This window comes from Bos taurus, chromosome 24, assembly GCF_002263795.3.
Source record: "Bos taurus isolate L1 Dominette 01449 registration number 42190680 breed Hereford chromosome 24, ARS-UCD2.0, whole genome shotgun sequence".
Classification (NCBI taxonomy): Eukaryota; Metazoa; Chordata; class Mammalia; order Artiodactyla; family Bovidae; genus Bos; species Bos taurus.
Window position 1 is genome coordinate 41414185 of NC_037351.1, and position 20188 is coordinate 41434372.

General features: G+C 38.9%; 1 protein-coding gene across 3 annotated transcripts; it reads left to right on the forward strand.

The window, feature by feature from the left end:
• Positions 1-906: 906 nt before the first annotated feature.
• On the forward strand, positions 907-19807 carry NDUFV2 (NADH:ubiquinone oxidoreductase core subunit V2). Of its 3 annotated transcripts, XM_059880760.1 has the most exons (9): positions 1011-1756; positions 2209-2324; positions 5121-5186; positions 6589-6651; positions 6739-6855; positions 9019-9187; positions 10471-10580; positions 14027-14103; positions 19486-19640. In XM_059880760.1, exons 2-9 carry the CDS (start codon positions 2292-2294, stop codon positions 19577-19579), a joined length of 729 nt encoding a protein of 242 aa, XP_059736743.1. In that variant the 5' UTR covers positions 1011-1756; positions 2209-2291; the 3' UTR covers positions 19580-19640. The 3 variants fall into 3 exon arrangements, with proteins under 3 accessions (NP_776990.1, XP_059736743.1, XP_059736744.1); NM_174565.3 differs by lacking the exon at positions 2209-2324 and having other exon boundaries at positions 907-1077; positions 19486-19807; XM_059880761.1 differs by lacking the exons at positions 1011-1756; positions 2209-2324; positions 5121-5186 and adding an exon at positions 5445-5587.
• The last annotated feature ends 381 nt before the right edge of the window (positions 19808-20188 follow it).

Below are 20188 nucleotides of genomic sequence, written 5' to 3' on the forward strand. Positions count from 1 at the left end.
TAAAAGATAAGGCAAAGGAATGGGAACCAAGGCATTTGGTGTCTATTCCTAGCTACTGGCTGGCAGCCCTCTGTGACTCGAATTCCCTCATTTGTGAAACATGACTCATAGAGTTGCAAAGGGATATTTTGGAGTTTTAAAATTAATGAAGGATATGTTTTTAAAAAGTCCCTGTTCTGATGTGAAAGTTCAGAAATCATTCACAAGTTTATTACAGCGAAGAAAATGGGCAGAAGGAAGGGAGTGGGTGCGAGACACAGGAGCAAAGCAGGCGGCGGGGTAAACCCTCCACTGCAGGAAACGAGCTCGGCACAGAACAGCTGTTACCAAGCACATATTTGCTGGAATTTCCAGAGATGACCAGACAAACAGCAAGGAGGAAGTGGCTTTTTTTCTTTATGGAAAGTTTTATTATGGAAAATTTCTAACACGTACAAAGAACCGAGAATAGCAGGGAGCACTACCACGCAGCCCGGCAGTCGTCACTCAGGGCCGTCCAGCTTGCCTTCCACCTCCCACTCTCCGCGACTCCGGAGCCAAGTCTAGACTATATTATTATCGTATTATTTCCCCCTAAACACGAAGGCTCGCACCTCAAAGCAGAAGAACGGGAGCCGAGAGCAGGCAGCCCAGTTGCCTTCAATTCTGCAATGTGTAACACACGACTGATAGGGGTTACCACGGAGCTTTTTCTAGAGAAGTACAATCAAAAGAGAGACAGCTAAATCCTCTTAAGGCTCCAGGAGAGAAACTCGCCCCATAAGCCCGGATCGGCGGAGAGCCAGGTTCCTGGATACTACTTTCAAAATGTGGAGCCCAAGCACCGCCCGCCGGATCGCTTTCCGGGCGCCAGCGGGCCCCGCCCCGGCCGGGCCCGGAAGTCTCCGCCCACTGGCCCCAGCGGTCCCCGCGCGCCCCCGCTGCCCTGGGCGCGCGGGCTGGGCTCGGGGGCGCGCACGCCGTACGTGCCGACCGCTCGGGACCGTCCCCGGCGAGGCCCGGAGGCCCGCAGTTTGGCCAGCCATGTTCCTCTCCGCGGCGTTACGGGCCCGCGCGGCCGGCCTCGCCGCCCACTGGGTAAGGAGGCTCGAGTGAACGCGGACGCCGCCCTCCCCGCCTCTCTCCGCGCCTCCTGTAGCGGCAGGCACGCGGGAGCCCGGGCCCGGGACTGGTCCCGGGCGGCGGCAAGGACACCGCGGCCTTCACCGTCTTCGGGGAGGCCGGGGGGCGGCGGAGCGAGGCCTCCCCTGGACGGGAGGCTCGGGGGCGGCGCCAGGATACCTTTGCGTGGCCGGCCGCGGGTGTCCTGCTGCGCGGAGGGACGTCCCGTGGTCCCCCGGTGGCTGTGGGGAGGTTGGCCGAGTGGGGTGTCTCCGCGCCCGAGTCCTTCGGGCCGGACGCCCGTGACCTCCGAGCATGTCTCACTCGGGGAAGGACAGTTGAGTCCCCGGGCGAAACGCTCGTTCGTGCTCACTGAACAGTATGCGCCCAGAGATGAGGAGGGGGACGGCGGGGCGTCCCCGGCTGGGCCTTGGGACGGTGGGGCCGGTTCCCAGGGGAAAGGGCCGGCGGGGCTCTGGGCGTGGGGGGAGCCCAGCAGCTCGCAAGTGAGTTCCGGTTTCGCCTGGTGGCCGCACCGCACCTTCTCCGGACTTTGGGCCTCTACGTTTGTCCCTGGTGTCCTCGGATATTCCCGTGTGCAGACTTGGTCTCTCAATAAACGCTTGAGGATGCACTCTTACCTGCTGGGCTCCAGGTGACAAAATGGGATAATAATGGTGACAGGGAACAACATTCCGCTACTGCTTTCCGTGTGCCAAGCACTGTTAACTCTTCACACTGGAAATCTCATTTAAGAGGTTGATACTGTTATTTCCCCCATATTACAGTTAAGCTATGGATTTAGACATCCCCTATTCTTGTGGAGTTGATAGTCTTATGCAGTAGGAACTTGAGGTAGTAAATACCGTACACGTGAAGTTTCAGTTGATCCTCCAACAGATTTGTATTAAGCAGGTCCACTTTATAAACGTATTTTTTTTTCTCAACAGTAGATACTAGACTACTGCAGGATCCAGAGTATATGGTGGTTTAGTCGCTCAGTTGAGTCCGACTCATTGCAACCCCAGGGACTGTAGCCAGCCAGGCTCCTGTCCATGGGATTCTCCAGGCAAGAATACTGGAGTCGTTTGCCATTTTCTTCTCCAGGGGATCTCAATCCCAGGAATCGAACCCGGGTCTCCCGCTCTGCGTGCAGATTGTTTACCGACTGGACTGAGCCACCAGGGTATATGGAGGAACCTCGTTTGGAATCTGACTGTTATGTTCGTATATTCTACTACTTAGAAGTTTCACAGAAAGTTCCCTGGTGATCTAGTGATTAGGATTCCAGGCTTTCACTGCCTGTGGCCCAGGTTCAATCCCTGGTCAGGGAGCTGAGACCCCAGCAAGCACTGACTGCCCCATTCCCACCCCTGCCCCCAGCTCCACCAAAAAAAGAACCTCACAAAACCAGTTAGCATACTCCCCTAAACCCCAGTATCCTTCAGGGATCAACTGTGCAGTGTTAGAGATACTCATGAATACAGCATCCAGTTTGGTTTGAAGGTGGTATAATTTTTCGTAGAAGCAATAGGAATAGATTAGGGGTGGGATCAGATGGACTGGGGAGAGGGTATTCTAGGTGGAAAGGACAAAATAAGAAAAGCATAATATTAGGAACAGCAAATAGATTTAAGTTCAAAAAATAAAAATCACCCGTAGTTTTGTCAAACGGGAGATTACCAAAACGTGAACATTTCGATGTCTGCAGTGAAAAGACCTTACGGAATTTTAAAAAATTAGATCATATTGTTCATACTGTTTTTGTAGGCTGTTTTTTCTCATTATACATTTTGAGCAACTTTCCTGGTCAGTAAACATTTTGTCATTTTTAATGCTGCATGATATGCTATTGTGAAGATGTTCTATAATTTATATAATCAGGCCCTTCTAATCTTTTACAAATATTGGGATATCAGATGACCTAGCAAAAGTCCAGAAATATATGTGTAAAGAGGTTTCACTAATGAAGTTCCTTTCCTAAAAGAGAAACTTTGAAGGGAATCATTTACATTTTCAAAGAAATGGCTTATTTTGTTATAATTGCAGCTTTATTAGCTAGCTGCCAATTTCTTCAGCCACAGGCTTTTTTCAGCTTGTCATTGATTAAAAAATATCCAGAATTTAGTACTGTGTCTAGTGGAGGACACCTGTGTGACTTTGAGCCATAATTTTTAATCTCCTTGAACTTTATTTTTCGTTTCCGTGCAGTAATAACTTACTGAATGATTGTCAAGAATTGCCTAAAAATTATGAAATATGGAGCCAAAAGTTACTCAGAATAGACTTATTTCCATCTTTCCTTAAGTAAATTGCCCAGCGTTTTCTTTATTGTTGACATCACTTTACAACTGATGCTGCCTCACTGCCAAGCCACTAATTACTTTCATAGAGGTGAAAGGGTTGTGGCATTTTCATGGATTATGTTTTCAGTTTTAGAATTTTCATTTGGTTCTTTTTTTATGGTTTCTATTTCTGTCTTTTCATTCATTGAAGATATTTTTATGTCCTTAAGCACTGTTGTAGTCATTTTGAAATTATTATTTGGTAATCTCCACTGGTTGTCTTTTTTTCTTGAAAATGAGTTGTTTCCTTTTTTGTTGTGTGTTGAATACTTTTGGATTGTGTCCTGGATATTGTGAATGATGGTCATAGAGGTTATGAATTTTTAAAATTTCCTCCAAAGAGTATTTTGTTGTAGTTATTGTTGCAGGTAGGCTATTAACTTGACTCAGACTGCAGTCTGGCTCCCTTGTGGGCAGCAGCTCACATATCGGTTCAGCTCTTGTAGCTAGACTGGAGTCAGTCACGAACTGGAGGCTTCTTTCTGGCTTTTTCTTTTCCTGGATTTCCCACTTGCCTATCCCCCTCCTGTGGTGGTGGTGGTTGTTCAGTTGCTAAGTTGTGTCCAACTCAGTGACCCCATGGACTACAGCATGCCAGGCTTCCCTGTCCATCACCGTCTCCCGGAGCTTGCTCTAACTCATGTCTCTTGAGTCAGTGATGACATTCAGCCATCTCATCCTGTCACCACCTCCTCCTCCTGCCCTCAATCTTTCCTAGCATCAGGGGCTTTTCCAGGGAGTCAGCTCTGCCTCAGGTGGCTGAAGTATTGGAACTTCAGCTTCAGGATCAGTCCTTCCAGTGAATATTCAGGGTTAATTTTTTTTAGGATTGACTGGTTTGATCTCCTTGCTATCCAAGGGACTCTCAAGCGTCTTCTCCAACACTGCAGTTTAAAAAGATCAATTCTTTGGTGCTCAGCCTACACTGTGGTCCACCTCTCATATCTGTACATGACTATTGGAAAAACCATAGCTTTGACTATATGGACCTTTGTTGGCAGTGATGTCTCTGCTTTTTATTATGTTGTCTAGGTTTGTTGTACCTTTTCTTGCAAGCATCAGGCATCTTTTAACTTCATGGCTGCAGTCACTATCCACAGTGATTTTGAAGCCTAAGACATTAAGGCTGTAGTTTTTCTCTTGGAGTTTTAGCTGCCCATCATGGGATAGACTGGGACTTGCCTTCATGTTGAAAGGAAAAAAAAAAAAGAGTAATCAAATGGATTCCTTCCAAAGTAATTGAGTATGGTCAATTATGAGCAGCTTTCTGAACTAATACTTTTATGGCTGGATTTTCTAAAGTAGTGAAGGATTGAAAAGGGGGTAACGTTCAATACATTTTTACAGAATGAAACATGTTTATGAAGATCCATAGTGAATAAAAATTGGCATCCAATTTGATTCAGACATAAGTGAAAAGCAGTAAGTTAATGGTACATTAGCTCTGCAATTGCCTGCAAAAGAACGTAGGAGATATAGCTTGTGGTTCTGGCTCTTTGATTGACTATCGTGTGGTACTGTAGGCAAGCAAGGTAGAAACCTTACCTTTGAATCTGCATTTCCTTTACCACTCAGCCATGAGTGGTAACTTTGTAAGTTGATCCTATTATTTTAAATTACTGATCTTAAAATTTCATAAGGCATTTGATTTACTGAACTTTCTTAAAATTTTAGGGAAAACATATAAGAAATCTGCATAAGACAGCTGTTCAGAATGGAGCTGGAGGAGCCTTATTTGTGGTAAGTAATTACTAAGATTTCTTCAGAATGAAAGGACTTGAAGTGTGGTTAAATACAGCTATCTTAAAGAGCAACATCTTTGGTGTTTGCTGGAGTGGGAGTTTGTGGGAGTTTAAATATAGTTAATTGAATTCACTGCATTTCAAGTTAAATTAGTACCAGGGCCACCCTGGGATTAAGAATTTAGATTATTCCTTGGTGAAATAACCGTGAGCCTTAACCTGATTTCTTGTCATACTGTGGATTTTTCAAGATCATTTATGTTGGCTGACTGAAGATTCTGAGGCTGCAAATTGGGGAATCCCAAAATGGCACCAGCTTGAAACTCATGGATTTCAGTAATACAGCAAATACATTGGCAGTTGTCCTTCATGTTTTTGGTTTCCAGGGTTTCACTACAGGTAGATGTTGATTGGTTGCACAATTGCACAATTCAGAAAGACTAAGTATGCCCTTTCTGTGACAAGGTACATTTTTCAGAAATCAATCTAGTGTTTAAGGGCAGTTTAGTGGAGTTGTGTGATGATTCAGTTGATGGTATAGTTTTGGAAAATGAATTATTTTAAGGCTGAATCTTAATAAATGAGTTAGCCATACTGTTAATAAGTAGAGTCCTGCTGTCCATTTTGTTGTCTTCGTCTGAAAATATTTGAGATAATTGTCCAAAGAAACTTTGTTTCCTTTTCCATGTCCTTGAAAAAGCAGAACTTTGAGAGTTGACAAGGGATTCAGTTCTGTTTCACCATGTATACAAAACATTAATTGATGTAAGTTTTAATCTCAGTGTGACTCATTTGATTTCCTGTTGACATGCTATTACTTGTCAGTGTTTGAAAAGGGCCTGCTCTTATTGGAGAAGAAATAAAGCTTGCTGTTGGCTAGTTTCTGTTATGGAAAACTATCTGTGGGCTAGTTTCTGTTGGTTGGGAAGAGATGGTGCTTTTGTAGTAGATAGTGGGTCCCTTTGATAATCTGGTACATTCTTTTGGAAAAATGTACATATTGTCACGCTCAAAATTTTGTGTCTTAATTTCATAAGGCTTCCCAATAATCGGTAATTTTTTGTAATTATACTACGTTAGAAGATCATATTCTCTTGTCAAGTTGCATTATACTTTTTTTGGTTTTTGATCCTAAAGCTACTTTTTATAACTTACAAAGGGTGATTTTGAAAATGTTTAAATTTTTTAATTCTGCTAATATTATTTTGGTAATCATACTTATCAGATATGTAGTTAATAATTAGTTTAGCCATTGCTTTTGAAGCAAGGATAGATTGACGTATATCATGTTTGAATCAAAGTGAAGAAATTAAATGATCAGTAGTAGTAAGGTACAAAGTTGTTCATACTTTTCAGGGAATTTTGATAATTTTGAGAAATGTTTTTTTTCTTTTGTGTAGCACAGAGATACTCCTGAGAATAACCCAGAAACTCCATTTGATTTCACACCAGAAAACTATAAGGTATGACTGAATTAACATTATAATTAACTTACAGAATATTTAGTATCTTCCAGAGATATAAAAACAAGTGCTTTTTCTCTGATACAGAGGATAGAGGCCATTGTGAAAAACTACCCAGAAGGGCATAAGGCAGCAGCTGTGCTTCCAGTTCTGGATTTAGCCCAGAGACAGAATGGATGGCTGCCCATCTCTGCTATGAACAAGGTACTTCATTTTTGTGTTAGTTAAAAAAGAGGAGAGGTTGTGTATAGTAACTTCCTTATGTGGAAATTTCTTTGACGGTCATTAATGTCATAATCCAGGAATTTGAAGTTCTCCCGGATTGGGCAAACTCGGGGAGATAGTAAGGGACAAAGAGCCCTGGTGTGCTGTAGTTCATGGGGTTGCAAAGAGTTGGATACGACTTAGCAACTGAACAATAACAAATCATTTCTATATCTCATACCCTAAATTATATTTATGTTTCTGTTGGTTCCTTTAATAATGCAGAAAACTGAAAGGGTGGAGCTTTTTATCCTTGCAAGAAATAGTAAGGGCATTAGAGTGAAAGAGGCTTTTTTTCTGTCTTTGAGAGGGAAAAAAAGATCCCAAATATGTATAATTTGCTGTCAGGATATTCTGAAAAGGAATGTACTGTTTAAATACTAGAATTGCAGAGAAAAAGATCTCACAGCTAATGTGAATCTTTTTAATACTTTGCATTTTTGGCCTCAGGCTTTAATTAAAATCCTTATAATACATGGTATTTGTGACATTTGATTATGGCAGCTTGGAATCAACAACCTAGGGAAATCTTTTGAGTGACCCATTTAAATACAGTTAGTATATTCACGCATATTTTAGGATTCATTTTTTTCCTAATAGTGTTTTCAGCAGTAATCCAGATTATAAGTTTATTCATATCCTTTTAATGTACTACATTTGTATGGTATTATGTTATAGTGTATCATTTATGAGTGTAATACAAAGCCATATATATTATTTGATTCTTGCGAGAATCACATGGCTAATAAGCCAGTGTGATTATTATTCCATTGATATAATGGAAAATATATTTTACTTTGAGCTCAGAGATCTGATTTTTCTCTGGACTTGCTCATCTGTGGTGATGATTCTGGACTAGATAGAGCTCTTCCAATTAATATATTATTATTTCTAAGTGGTAGAGCTGGGGCTGACTCATCTCTAATTCTGTGCAGTTTGTACTTGACTGACTTCTGCAGAAATTCTGCTCTGCTTCATTCCCCTTGTCACTTTCTCATTGTGACAAGGGGAATGTCTTAAGAGGCTTTCTTAGAGTCTAGGAATGTCCTCAGTTTATCTAATGGAATCTTGGATGCAAATTTTAGATAAGAGTTCATCGATCTCTTATTTACTTGGCACGGTACTCTAACAGTGATTTGTTTTGATTATGAAAAATGTTATAAAGCAAGTTTGGTTAGTAATATACTTAGTAAACATAAGTGCTTTTTTATTTCAATAAATAAATGTTTGGGGGCATTTCTAAATTCCTCATTATTTTTATAACAGCCAACTTCCTTAGTGATGATTTAGGTGTGTTTCTAATCATAAATAACTTTGTTTTGAAAAATTTATGTTTTTGATAATGGTAAGCTTGTTGAAAGTCTTGCTGAGTGTCAAGCTTAGCAGAGCAAAATAAATGAGAAACCAATGTGAAAAATGTTTTAAAAATATTGTCCTATTCTATGTAGAACTGGATGTGTATGTACACGAGAGGAAGAAATAGCATACAGAGAATACAATCAAAATTCTTTCCACTTTGAGACTTTTAATGTTACTGCCCTTTCCCCTCCAAGAAAAGCCCAACCTTACAACAAAAACAATATCCAGAGGCCCATGCATTGTTACTTAACCATCACCAAGGTATAGGGAGGTACACAACAGCAGCTCAGGAGAACTATTTTAGTTAGACACCAGGGCCTTACAATTATCCCATTGAGTGGATGCCAGCTTGTATATTTTGAGAGAGTTCCCCAGGTTCAGAGGTGTAAGCCCGATTTAGTACCACAGAATTAGATTCAACATAGCTATGAGCCCAGGGTTGGATGTCTTTTGAGAATACATTTCCTTTAGAATCTCTGATAAGAAAAAGTTTAATATATTTGTCGTTATTTGAAATGCCATTTAACGAGTTCTTTTTTCATGTCAAGACCTGGATATGTGTGTGATTTTTAAGTGTCAAAATTGAAGGACTTAAGCCTCGCAGATATCAAATACAGATGTAGTTTCTGCTTCTAAAGAACTTTTTTGGTTTTAACCAAATTGAAGCAGTATTGAAATTGTTTTTTATGACATATCTAAAACTCAATTAATAAACATTGTAACCGTATTATTAAAATATTTTAGGTTGCAGAAATTTTACAAGTACCTCCAATGAGAGTGTATGAAGTAGCAACTTTTTATACAATGTATAATCGAAAGCCTGTTGGAAAGTATCACATTCAAGTCTGCACTACCACACCTTGCATGCTCCGAAACTCTGACAGCATACTGGAAGCCATTCAGAAAAAACTTGGTATGGGGCACAGTATATTTATAATGTTTATAAAAAATAGATTTGTCTTTTGAAATGTGACCTCTTTCTACCTAAATTTTCCAACTTTTACTATCATTACATATCATATCTTGATGAGTAAATTTTTGTCTTACTGTGTTTGCCCACCATTATTTCTTCCTATTCTGTATTCTTTAGTTTTCATTCTCAAAGCTGAGTTTTCATATTTTCTTTCGTAATCATTGAGTATGTTTTAAAAGCTTCTTAAAATTTTAAAGTGTTCGTTGCTTAGAAAAGTAAGTTTCACTCATTGTGTGATAGCATGTGCCACGTGAAGTGACTGTATTATCCTCATTCTTCTAAACAAGACTTGGAACAAATAAGATTTGAAACAGGAAGAATGCTTCAGGAAGGGAAGTGTGGAAGAAGATGTTACTACAGGGGCAAACTGCCATTGTCACGTTTATCACTATACATATCAAATGAAGTAAAAGGAGGTGTTTCTTAATCTTATTGTTACTGAATATAAAGTACTTGCATGTTGTAAAAATAGCTGGACAGTATTAAAGTATATAAAACAGAGGCTGAAGTCTGCTTAAAATTCCATCCCCCGACCTCTAAGGTACAGTTTTGTGACGACAGTACCTCTGAGGTAAATTTGTGATGACAGTTGGGTATATCAGATTAAGAGCTAATGTTTTAATTATTTTCATTGTTGAATGTAATATGTCTGTTTGCTTTTTTGCACTTGATTTGGACTATGATAATATGTATGTCTGCCTCATTTTCTATGTAAGTTAAATTATGCTGCAATTACTTTCACGTATGCATCTCTTTGCATACTTGTCCAAGTGCACGAAGGTGTTTCCAAAATGTAGACTTGCCGGGTCAGATTTTATCAAAATGCCTTCCCTAAAGATTTGAGAGTACTTACTATCCTCACATTCTTAATGATCTTTGACATTAACTGTTTTCTGAGTCTTCCCCAGTCTGATTGTATAGCTACAATACAATAGTAGGTTAATTATCAATGATCAAAATTTATATGGTCTGATACACTGTTATGTAACAATAAACACTAGAGATAAGGCCCTTGAAATTTGACTGTTTGAGAAAGGAACAGGTCCACTTAAGAAATCCTTGAATGTTCTATAATAATTATACAGAGTTTGTTTAATTTAAGAAATTCAGTGCTCTTAAATACTTTTTACATGCCTCTGTAATGGGTTGATTTTGTTTTTTCCTTAAACTGTGTTGCAATTAAAATATTATCTGATCCTTACAGTGCTTATTTACACTTTTAGGAATAAAGGTTGGAGAGACTACACCTGACAAACTTTTCACTCTTATAGAAGTTGAATGTTTAGGGGCCTGTGTAAATGCACCAATGGTTCAAATAAATGACAACTACTATGTGAGTATTTACTTAATGTAAATTAAACTTGTATGACATTATATTTAAAATACTTGATTTCCTGTTGGTATAAATATTGAAGTTTTTTTTGTGGTTTCAAAGTTTATTAAAAATCAAATAATTATTAATAAAAATATGTCAGTTTTAGCTTCCTCATTATTGTCCACCAGAACATTTTTCAAAAATTGTCATCCAAAAAAAAGTTATCATCATTAAACATTTTTGCATTTAACTCCAGGATACATTTTAAAAACTTTTAAATAACAAAAACTTAAATACAAAAAATAAACACCACAGCTTAACAAATAACATTTTGCCACATGTGCTTCAGGTATTATAATTTTTATCATTGTTATTATACATGTACTGTGCTTGACCCCATGAACTATAGCCCTCTAGGCTCCTCTGTCCATGGGATTCTCCAGGCAAGAATACTGGAGTGGGTTGCCATGACATAGAAATAAGCTATATCTGAGGGTAAACCTCCCCTACCCCCATTCAAAATCCTGTTCCTTTCCTTTCATTCCCAGAGATAATCACTATCATAAATTTAGTATGTACTCTTCCTGTATGTGTTTTTTAAACTTTCAAAATCTATGTATCCAGGCATGGTAATCATACTTTGTTGTGTCTTTTAAAAATTTTACAGAGATGGTATCACCTTTCTCTAAAATTTGCTTTAGCTGGATCTCACAAGTTTTGATAAGTAATATTTTTATCATTTAGTTCTAAATATTTTAAAGTTTTGCAATTTTATTCCTTTGACCTATTTTTTTTTTAGAGGTGTTAATATCCAGGTGTGTGGCATTTTCTAGTTATCTTTTTTAATTGCTTGCTACCCTAATTATATCGTGGTTTTCATTCATAATATCTTGTTAGCTCATAACTCTTAGAAGTTTCTTTATGGAAATTCTTTTAGGCCCGTGTTGAAAGTCGATTCTTCCAGAAGTTGATGTTACTTCTCTCTTGCTCTTGGAAATACTACTGGCCCAAAAGAAATCTCCTCTCCTTATATCCTTCCTCTTCTTCCCCTGAAGTGTAAGGTTCCAGACTAGCAGGGTGTTTTGAGGGCAGTTTTAATTTCTGGCTTCCTTTATATTGAGAATATACCCTTTGGGTGTCTCCACTTTGTGTGGTCTGGATGCCCTCCTGTGCCCGTGACTTTGTACCTTGCCCCTGTAGGCTGTGACACCCTGAAGCCAAGTTTGTTTGGTGTTCCACTTGTCTCCCTAAAGTTTTCATTGAGTTTTGGACCTCTGAGTACTTTTTCCTTGTCAATGTCTTAATAAAATTTTAAAGTTTTTGTTTTTCATTTTATTCAGCATTTATAGTTGTTAACAGCAGGACATTCAGTCAGGATAGCTAGCCTGCCATGCCTGAAATGGAAGTCTATGATTTTATTTTAAATGAACATGAAATTGGACTTCTTTGGCATTTTACCTTTCTAGGATACTTCTATTACCTATAGGGATTTTCTTCATTTTAATGATGGTGATTCAAATTTCTTACCCCCTCTTTCTCATATGTAAAAAAAAATACCTTTTAAAAATATGGCAATAACTTTCCCTTTCCTACATTTCTGCCATTTACTCATAATCAGGACAATCTTAATTTAAGCAGGAATTAGACAGTCAAGGCTTTGTATGAAGCACTGTAAGTTTAAATATAGTAGACCATGGGTTTATGCAAGAGCTTCTTGCAGCTAGTCGTGGTTGGTCTTTGGTAAGGCAGGTAACTTTTATGGATCTCAGTTGACTGGTGGATAAAATGAAATAGTCACATAAACTTTGAATGGCTACCAATTAGGGAAAAAATACACATTTTGAGGATGGTTGGGTAGATTTGAATATGGTCTTGACATTTGATTTTATTAAGGAATTATTGTTAATTGGGTGTGATAATCGCATTGTTTTATCTAAGAACATTTAAGAATATTCTGGGAGTTCCATGGTGGTCCAGTGGTTAAAGCTCCACATTTTCACTGTTGTGGCCCAAGTACAATCCCTAGTCAGGGAACCAAGATCCCATAAGTCACGTGGCATGGCCAAAAAAAAAAGTTCTTAGGAGATGCCTGCTGTGGTTATTAAGGTAAAGTGTCATGATATCTGTAGCTTGCTTTTAAATGGTACAGTACAAACACAAAACCAGAGGCATATTGTACATAATTCAGATATGACAAGAAATATGATTATTCATGTGGGCCTCCCTCATGACTCAGCTGGTAAAGAATCTGCCTGCAATGCGGGAGACCTGGGTTCGATCCCTGGGTTGGGAAGATCCCCTGGAGAAGGGAAAGGCTACCCACCCCAGTATTCTGGCCTGGAGAATTCCATGGACTGTACAGTCTATGGGTCTCAAAGAGTTGGACACAAATGGGTGGCTTTCATTCATGATTATTCATGTATACTTTTCAAATTTTCATAGTAAAGAGTTGTGAGGGATAAAAATCACTAGATGAGTTTAAAGATTCCTTACAGTTTTGAGGTTCTGAGCATCTTTTGAACTCTAAGCAGTTTTTATTTCTATAAATGTTTATCATCTGTTAAAGGGCTTCTGTATGGCAAGGCACTGAAGACACTGTGTGGAAGCATGATTCTCTATTCTAGTACCAGAGGCCTCAAAACATCTTAAGGACTTAATAGAGGGGTAGAGGGGATATAACGTAGTTTAGGCATTTTCCTCTTATTTTAATCTTGCCCTGTTCTGTTTTGACTAAACCTATCACGCAGCCAGGGTTAGGAGTGTGTCTGTGTGTTTTAATTGTATTTATTATTTAAATAACAATCCTTTCTTGAGGTCAGAATTTTACACAGGTGTACAGTGTACAAAATACAAAGCTACTGTGGTTGAAATGGGGATTGGACAGTCAGAATTTTTTAAATAAATATGTCCAAAATTACTTTTCCCTTGGAAAATTAAGTGGAGTTTGAAACAGGTTGAATTTCACCTGTGAAATCAAGAAGATATCACTAGAGTATTAGGTATTTAGCTTAGCGATAGATACTAGGCATGTACTGTTTATGAATGCCAGTGCATCTCACCGATTCTTCAGGGATATAGCATTTGTTGAGCATGTGCATGCCTGTGTTCTATTTTATGTATTTTCGCTTTTAAACCTCAAAACACTCTGAAGTCAGTTGAGAAATGAAGAAACAAATTTGGGGAAGCTGAGTAATTTCTCTAAGATTGGCTAGTAAGTGCTGGAACTTGAGCTCAAATGCAGAACTGTCCCCCTCAGAGCACCGCTTTGTGCTGCCCCTTCAGCTGTAGCTCCTACTGCGATTGCATCTGGCAGGACAGGCTATGTCTAAGAGTTACTCAGGTGTGCTGCCTTGGTAAGTAACTCGTGAACTGGGACAGACAATAAGAAACTGATACTAGGGATTCACACTGATTTTAGTAGTAGGATGTAATTTTAATATGACTGTTTTATGTTTTTTTCCTAGGAGGATCTGACACCTAAAGATATTGAAGAAATTATTGATGAACTGAAGGCTGGCAAAATCCCAAAACCTGGGCCGAGGTATTTTTTTTTTATTTCTTTTTAATAAATTTTAATGGCTTAACCTAAGTTAGTCTTTCATGTAAACTTAAAAAATTTTATACTGTAAGTCTTTCGGAGTTTTCAGGAGCCTTGAATGCTATCTAAACCAACTTGTCATTTAAAGAAATGATTTTTTTACCCTCTCTAAAACCCTGTCAGATAATCATCTGGTATATACCTGGATATTTATAATGAAGGCAGATTTACTACAAATAGAAACCTATTTCGTTGTTTAAAAGTTCATGCTGCCAGAATTTGACTCAATGTCTGTCTTCCTCTTTTCCACATAGAGGTCCCAAGATTCTCTCCTTTGAACAAACACAGGATAATTTTTAGACCTCTTCCAAATGACAGATCTTTAGTTACTCGAAACAGCTATGTCATCTTCCTCATCTCTTTTCTCATATCTTAATATCCACAGTTATTTCGTTGTTTTTCCTTACATGGCATAGTTTTGGTCTCCCTCCTTTGTATGTCTTCTAGTTGGCTGATGACTTTCTTAATGTGATACTTGGCCTAATCACAGTATTTGAGATACATACTCAGCATGTAGAACACTGTGGGACTGTCATCTTTATTCCAGACATCATGCTTATAATAATGCAGTCTAATTACATCAATTCTTACCTCACATCATTATACCATTACATTGTGCTTACAATCAGTTAGAATATCTAGATCTTTTTCAACTTAAACATTGTTTATCCAGGTTATGTTATTCTAATTATTCCTTTCTGTTTTCACCCTGAACTTTTGCTTCCAAACAAACTCCTATTCCTTATCTAAGTGTTCACATTACTTAAAATTCTCTCTTAATACTAGCAATGTTTGCATAGTTTAATAGTCGTATTCCCTTTGTATTTTTTTTCTGCTTATGTCATGAAATTTTCCTTGTCTCAACATATTTGTAGGTTTTAAAGGCCATATAGTATTCTGATATATTGAGACAACTATGATGTGACCTTTATGACACTGTATTAAAATATATTTTCCTACTTTTTGTTGTAAACAACAATTCTCTGAAGTTGAATTACTAGGTCAAGAGGCTGTGCATGGTTTTGTGGTCTGCTGGAAGTACTCCCTCAGTGTTCTGGCTGACAACTGACCCTACCTAGTAAGAAAAAGGGACTTCCCTTGTGGCTCAGATGGTAAAGAATCTACCTGCAATGCAGAAGAACCGGGTTTGATCCCTAGGCGGGAGGATCCCCTGGAGAAGGGAATGGCAACTCACTCCAGTATTCTTGCCTGGAGAATCCCATGACAGAGGATCCTGGTGGGCTATAGTTCATGGGGTCACATAGAGTTGGACATGACTAAACAACTAACATACAATGAGAAAAAGAGGTCAGTTCAGGATAACTTAAGTTTAGCAAAGGCAAGCTGGCCCCTAAAAAACACACTGTTCTTTCAACACTTGAAATGAATTTACTTAAAAGAGGCTTGGCATTCTCTTCCTGCTTCCTCACTTTCTTGGGCTACACTGAAAATATTTTGAGGAATAAAACATTTCCACTTTGAAGAATCAGTCTCCATTATGGAAGCTGCTGAAGTGCAACCTCTTGCATTTCACATTACAGTATTTCTCTTGCTTTGTCTACTTTATTGCATTCCCTCAGCATTTGTTTCACAAATATTTCTGGATACGTGCTATGTGCCAGTCACTATATCTTAGGTTGTGTGTACAAATTATGAACAAGGTAAAGTCGTCATATATTTTATATTCTAGTGATGAAGACAACTGGTGTAAAGTGAAAATTTAGTTGCTCATTCGTGTCCGACTCTTTGTGACCGCATGGACCGTAGCCCACCAGGCTCCTCTGTCCATGGGATTCTCCAGGCAAGAGTACTGGAGTGGGTTGCCATTCCCTTCTCCAGGGGATCTCCCCAACCCAGGGATTGAATCCGGGAGTCCCACATTGTAGGCAGACGCCTTACCGTCTGAGCCACCAGGGAAGTCCTTTAATTGGTGTAATATCTGAGTAATAAATGCTGGGAGAATGATTGGAGGTAAATTTAGTCAGGGGAGGCCTTTCTCAGGTGGTAAGTTAATGACATGAATAAGCCCAAAGGAATCATGTAAAAATCTGGAGGAACAATGTTTTAGAGGGGAAAGATGTGTTAAGGTCCTGGAGGAAAGGTAAGACGACATTATGGTTGAAGTGAGGTGATGAGGGAGGAAGAGGTCAGAGGTAGAGACCCAGGTAAGCAATTTGGGTTGAATCCTCAGTATAAAAAAACTGTTGAGTGTTTTCAGCAGGGAATGATAGGCGTGATCTTGTTAAAAGTATCATCCTAGTTGCTGTGTAAAAAATAGTTTAAAATTTAATGAATGTTGTGGGACAGAGGAATTATGAATGCTTCCTGACTTTTTAGTATGAGTACCTCTGATTCCTTTAACTAAAGAAGATTTGAGGTAGGGCAAATTTGGGGAAGAAAAGTCACTTTGTTTTAGATGTGCTACTTAGCATGTTTGAGATGCCTACTTAGACATTCATGGTAGAGTGGCTAAAAGGTAGATACAAGCTTGGAATTTAGGGAATACATTAGGGCTGGAAATACACATTGGGGATTTGTTAGTTATTGTATTGCTGCTGCTGCTGACAAGTCGCTTCAGTCGTGTCCAACTCTGTGCGACCCCATAGACAGTGGCCCACCAGGCTCCTCCGTCCCTGGGCAAGAACACTGGAGTGGGTTGCCATTTCCTTCTCCAGTGCATGAAAGTGAAAAGTGAAAGTGAAGTCACTCAGTCATGTCCGACTCTTCGCGACCCCATGGTCTGCAGCCTACCAGGCTACTCCATCCATGGGATTTTCCAGGCAAAAGTACTGGAGTGGGTGCCATTGCCTTCTCCAAGTTATTATATTAATAGATGGCATTTAAAGTTGTAAGTCTGGATGAGATTGTGTGTGTTAGTTGCTCAGTTGTGTCCAACTCTGCGACCCCAGGGACTAGCCCACCAGACTCCTCTGTCCAGGATTGAACCTGGGTCTCCTGGACTGTAGGCAGATTCTTTATAGTCTGAGCCACCAGGGAAGCCCCTGGATGAGATTACCAGGGGTAAAATTAGAGTTTGTTTTTAATCCAGGGGGTACTGTAACATTGTATTTGAACATTAATAAACAGGAACTAAGTAGCACAGTTAAGCATTTTCGACATCTAATAATAGGGATGTTGCTTATTAGTAATTTTAAATAGTTCTTCAGTGGGAGTTTTTGACATTGTTCCAGATTTGAGCCAAAGACTTTAGAATTACTGGTTTCTCAATCTATTTTTACTTCCTTCTTATTACCTCTTATTTAAAAAGTTGAGATAGGGAATTCCCCGGCTGTCCAATGGTTAGGACTCTGCACTTCCACTGCAGGGACATAGTGCGTGGGAACTAAGATCGCACATGCCACGTGGTGCAGCCCAAAATTTTTTAAGTGAATAAAATGGCAGTAATCAAAATACAGCTATAGTTATTCTTTAAATTATCCAAATCTGGCTACTTCTTATTAGTATTTTTATAATAAAGTGCTCTGCCTTAATATTTGACAGAGGTGCAAAACTGGTTCTGTGGTAACTGACTTTTGAGCCCTGCTATCATGTATACTCTGGCCAGAACTGGTAAAGATAACTGTCTCTGTGGTTCAGAACTGTTTTTATTTTGGTAAATGATGGCTAGAAAGAAAATGCTAAACTGATGGTAATGTAATATTCCTTCTTTTGACATTTATAAATATTTGTGTGCTAGGGATTGTTTTTAAAGTATTGAACATAACATCTAACCCTGCTTTCAAATTACTGATGAATAGAGGTTGTTTTTTAGTATGGATTATCTGAAACTAATTTTAAATCCAACTTGAATTCTTCATATTTAGTTTTAAAAAGATATTTTAAATTTTACAGAATTCTTTGGGGTACAGAAAATGTCTTCCACAAGAAGGAACATAGTAAGGAGAAGAAAGGTCCCTCAAAGTGAATTAATTTATTGTTTTACTGGTAGTCAAGAGCAGCAAGTGAGCCTGCTCAGTTGTGGCTGACTCTTTGTGGCCCCATAGACTATAGCCCACCAGATTCCTCTTCTGTCCATGGAATTCTCCAGGCAAGAATACTAGAGGGGGTTGCTACCAGTTAACATTAAAAAAAATTACAAAGCAAAATACTGTTTTTATAGCATTTTGCCACTTACCCTACAACTTTAATTTTAGGCTCTAACAGATAGTGTAGTGACTGCTTTTGTATTTGGTTTTCATAGTAAACCTATAATGCAGATATATTAACTGATTTCTGACTTTGTAGGTATTCTTTATTATACTAGTTACTTGCATTATATAATATAATATCTTGAAAGAGCTTATAAATGATTATGTGGTGTCATTTTCCTGTCCCCTCAACAAATGATTTTCTAGGGCTCTAAAAATAGACTTGTAAGATTGATGACAGAATGTGAAGGGCAAAGCCAGAGGGAATAAAAAGATTTAATTGAGTAAGTTCTTCAGCTGAAATCTGTGGCAGGAACAAGGTAAATGAACAAAGCCAGGGAATAGGAGGGTGAAACAGGAGTAGGTGCTGAGCGAGGCTCTAGCAGCAGAGGTCAGACAGGACAGAGGTTGAGCCTGAAAGATCACCTGGGAAAGTATGTGTGGGGGTGAAAAGAGGACAGGTTCATCTACCTCTTGCTGCCTCTCTTCATAGAACTGTAGGAGGACCTGTTCCTGTTTTCTGTGTGGCTGTGATAGCCACCCTGATCTGGAGCCTACTGTTGAAAAATACTAATAATTTAGCCTTTAAAAACATCAATACAAATTAATTTCATCTTCACTGCTTTTAAGGGACATCCTCCCAAACCCTCAAATCTCTCAAAGAATTCAGTTTCTGTTTCCAAGTATAGTATATTAAGTATGTGTTCCCTGTGACAATGGATCTCAAGTCAAAATAAAATTCAAATATAAAAAGAATAAATGTAATGCTCTAGTTTATTAAAACATGATTTTTGAAAACGTCCTCTGGGGTTGAGTTCTTAGCTTTCATCTCTGGGCAGACGCTGACTCACCCCAGCCTTGGTTTCTGTGTCTGTAAAACACTCTGGCCAGTGTCCCTTGTCTCTTGGCATTGTTGTAAAGATTTAATGAGCCACTGATACATGTTCACTGCTGAGTGAGAACTAGTATTAGGATTATTTTTATATTTTTCATATTTCATATTTTATATATCAGTTTTCATATTTAGGAAGTGAAAATCTTGCAGCAGTAGTGATGTTTGCATTAAATAGTCCATGCTAGTTCTTGGGAGAGAAATAGTTTCTTATCTGGGCTGTTGTGAGGTAACAATTATAAATGGTAATCATTAGCAGTCAGCTTAATGTTACTTTTCTTTCAGGAGTGGACGCTTCTCCTGTGAGCCAGCTGGAGGTCTTACCTCTTTGACTGAACCACCAAAAGGACCTGGGTTTGGTGTGCAAGCAGGCCTTTAATTTATATTCGCTGTAAATATGTCAGTGGAAAAATAAAATATGAATCTCCTATCTACCTAAATTTTTTATACTACTTGTTCATTTCCATCTGTGTACACTTTGCTTGTAACCTAGCAACTTACAGCTATTAAGTATCATGTCAGAACTTCAGAGCACCATTTTCAACTGCCTCTTCACTTTTATCAATATTAGGGTACTGTGAAATAAAAACTCTGTCAAATTTCAAGTATATTTTGCTCTCCCATCTTTAGCCGTAGCCAAATCTTAATATGATCTCTCTATAAACCTTATTTGTTAGTATTTTCTTTAAACATTTTTATATTGTGGCACAAAGTTACTGTAATTTCAACTGGTAAGTGATACGTCAAGCAGACTGTAGGTGTAACAACGATAAGGTAGTTGTCTTTAGATGTACTTAGATGTACTGTTTATTATTTTTAAAGAAGGAAGGTACAAAACACTTTGACATTATTCTTCACTCTTCTGACACTGCTGCTGCTGCTGCTGCTAAGTCGCTTCAGTCATGTCCGACCCGGTGCGACCCCATAGACGGCAGCCCACCAGGCTCCCCCGTCCCTGGGATTCTCCAGGCAAGAACACTGGAGTGGG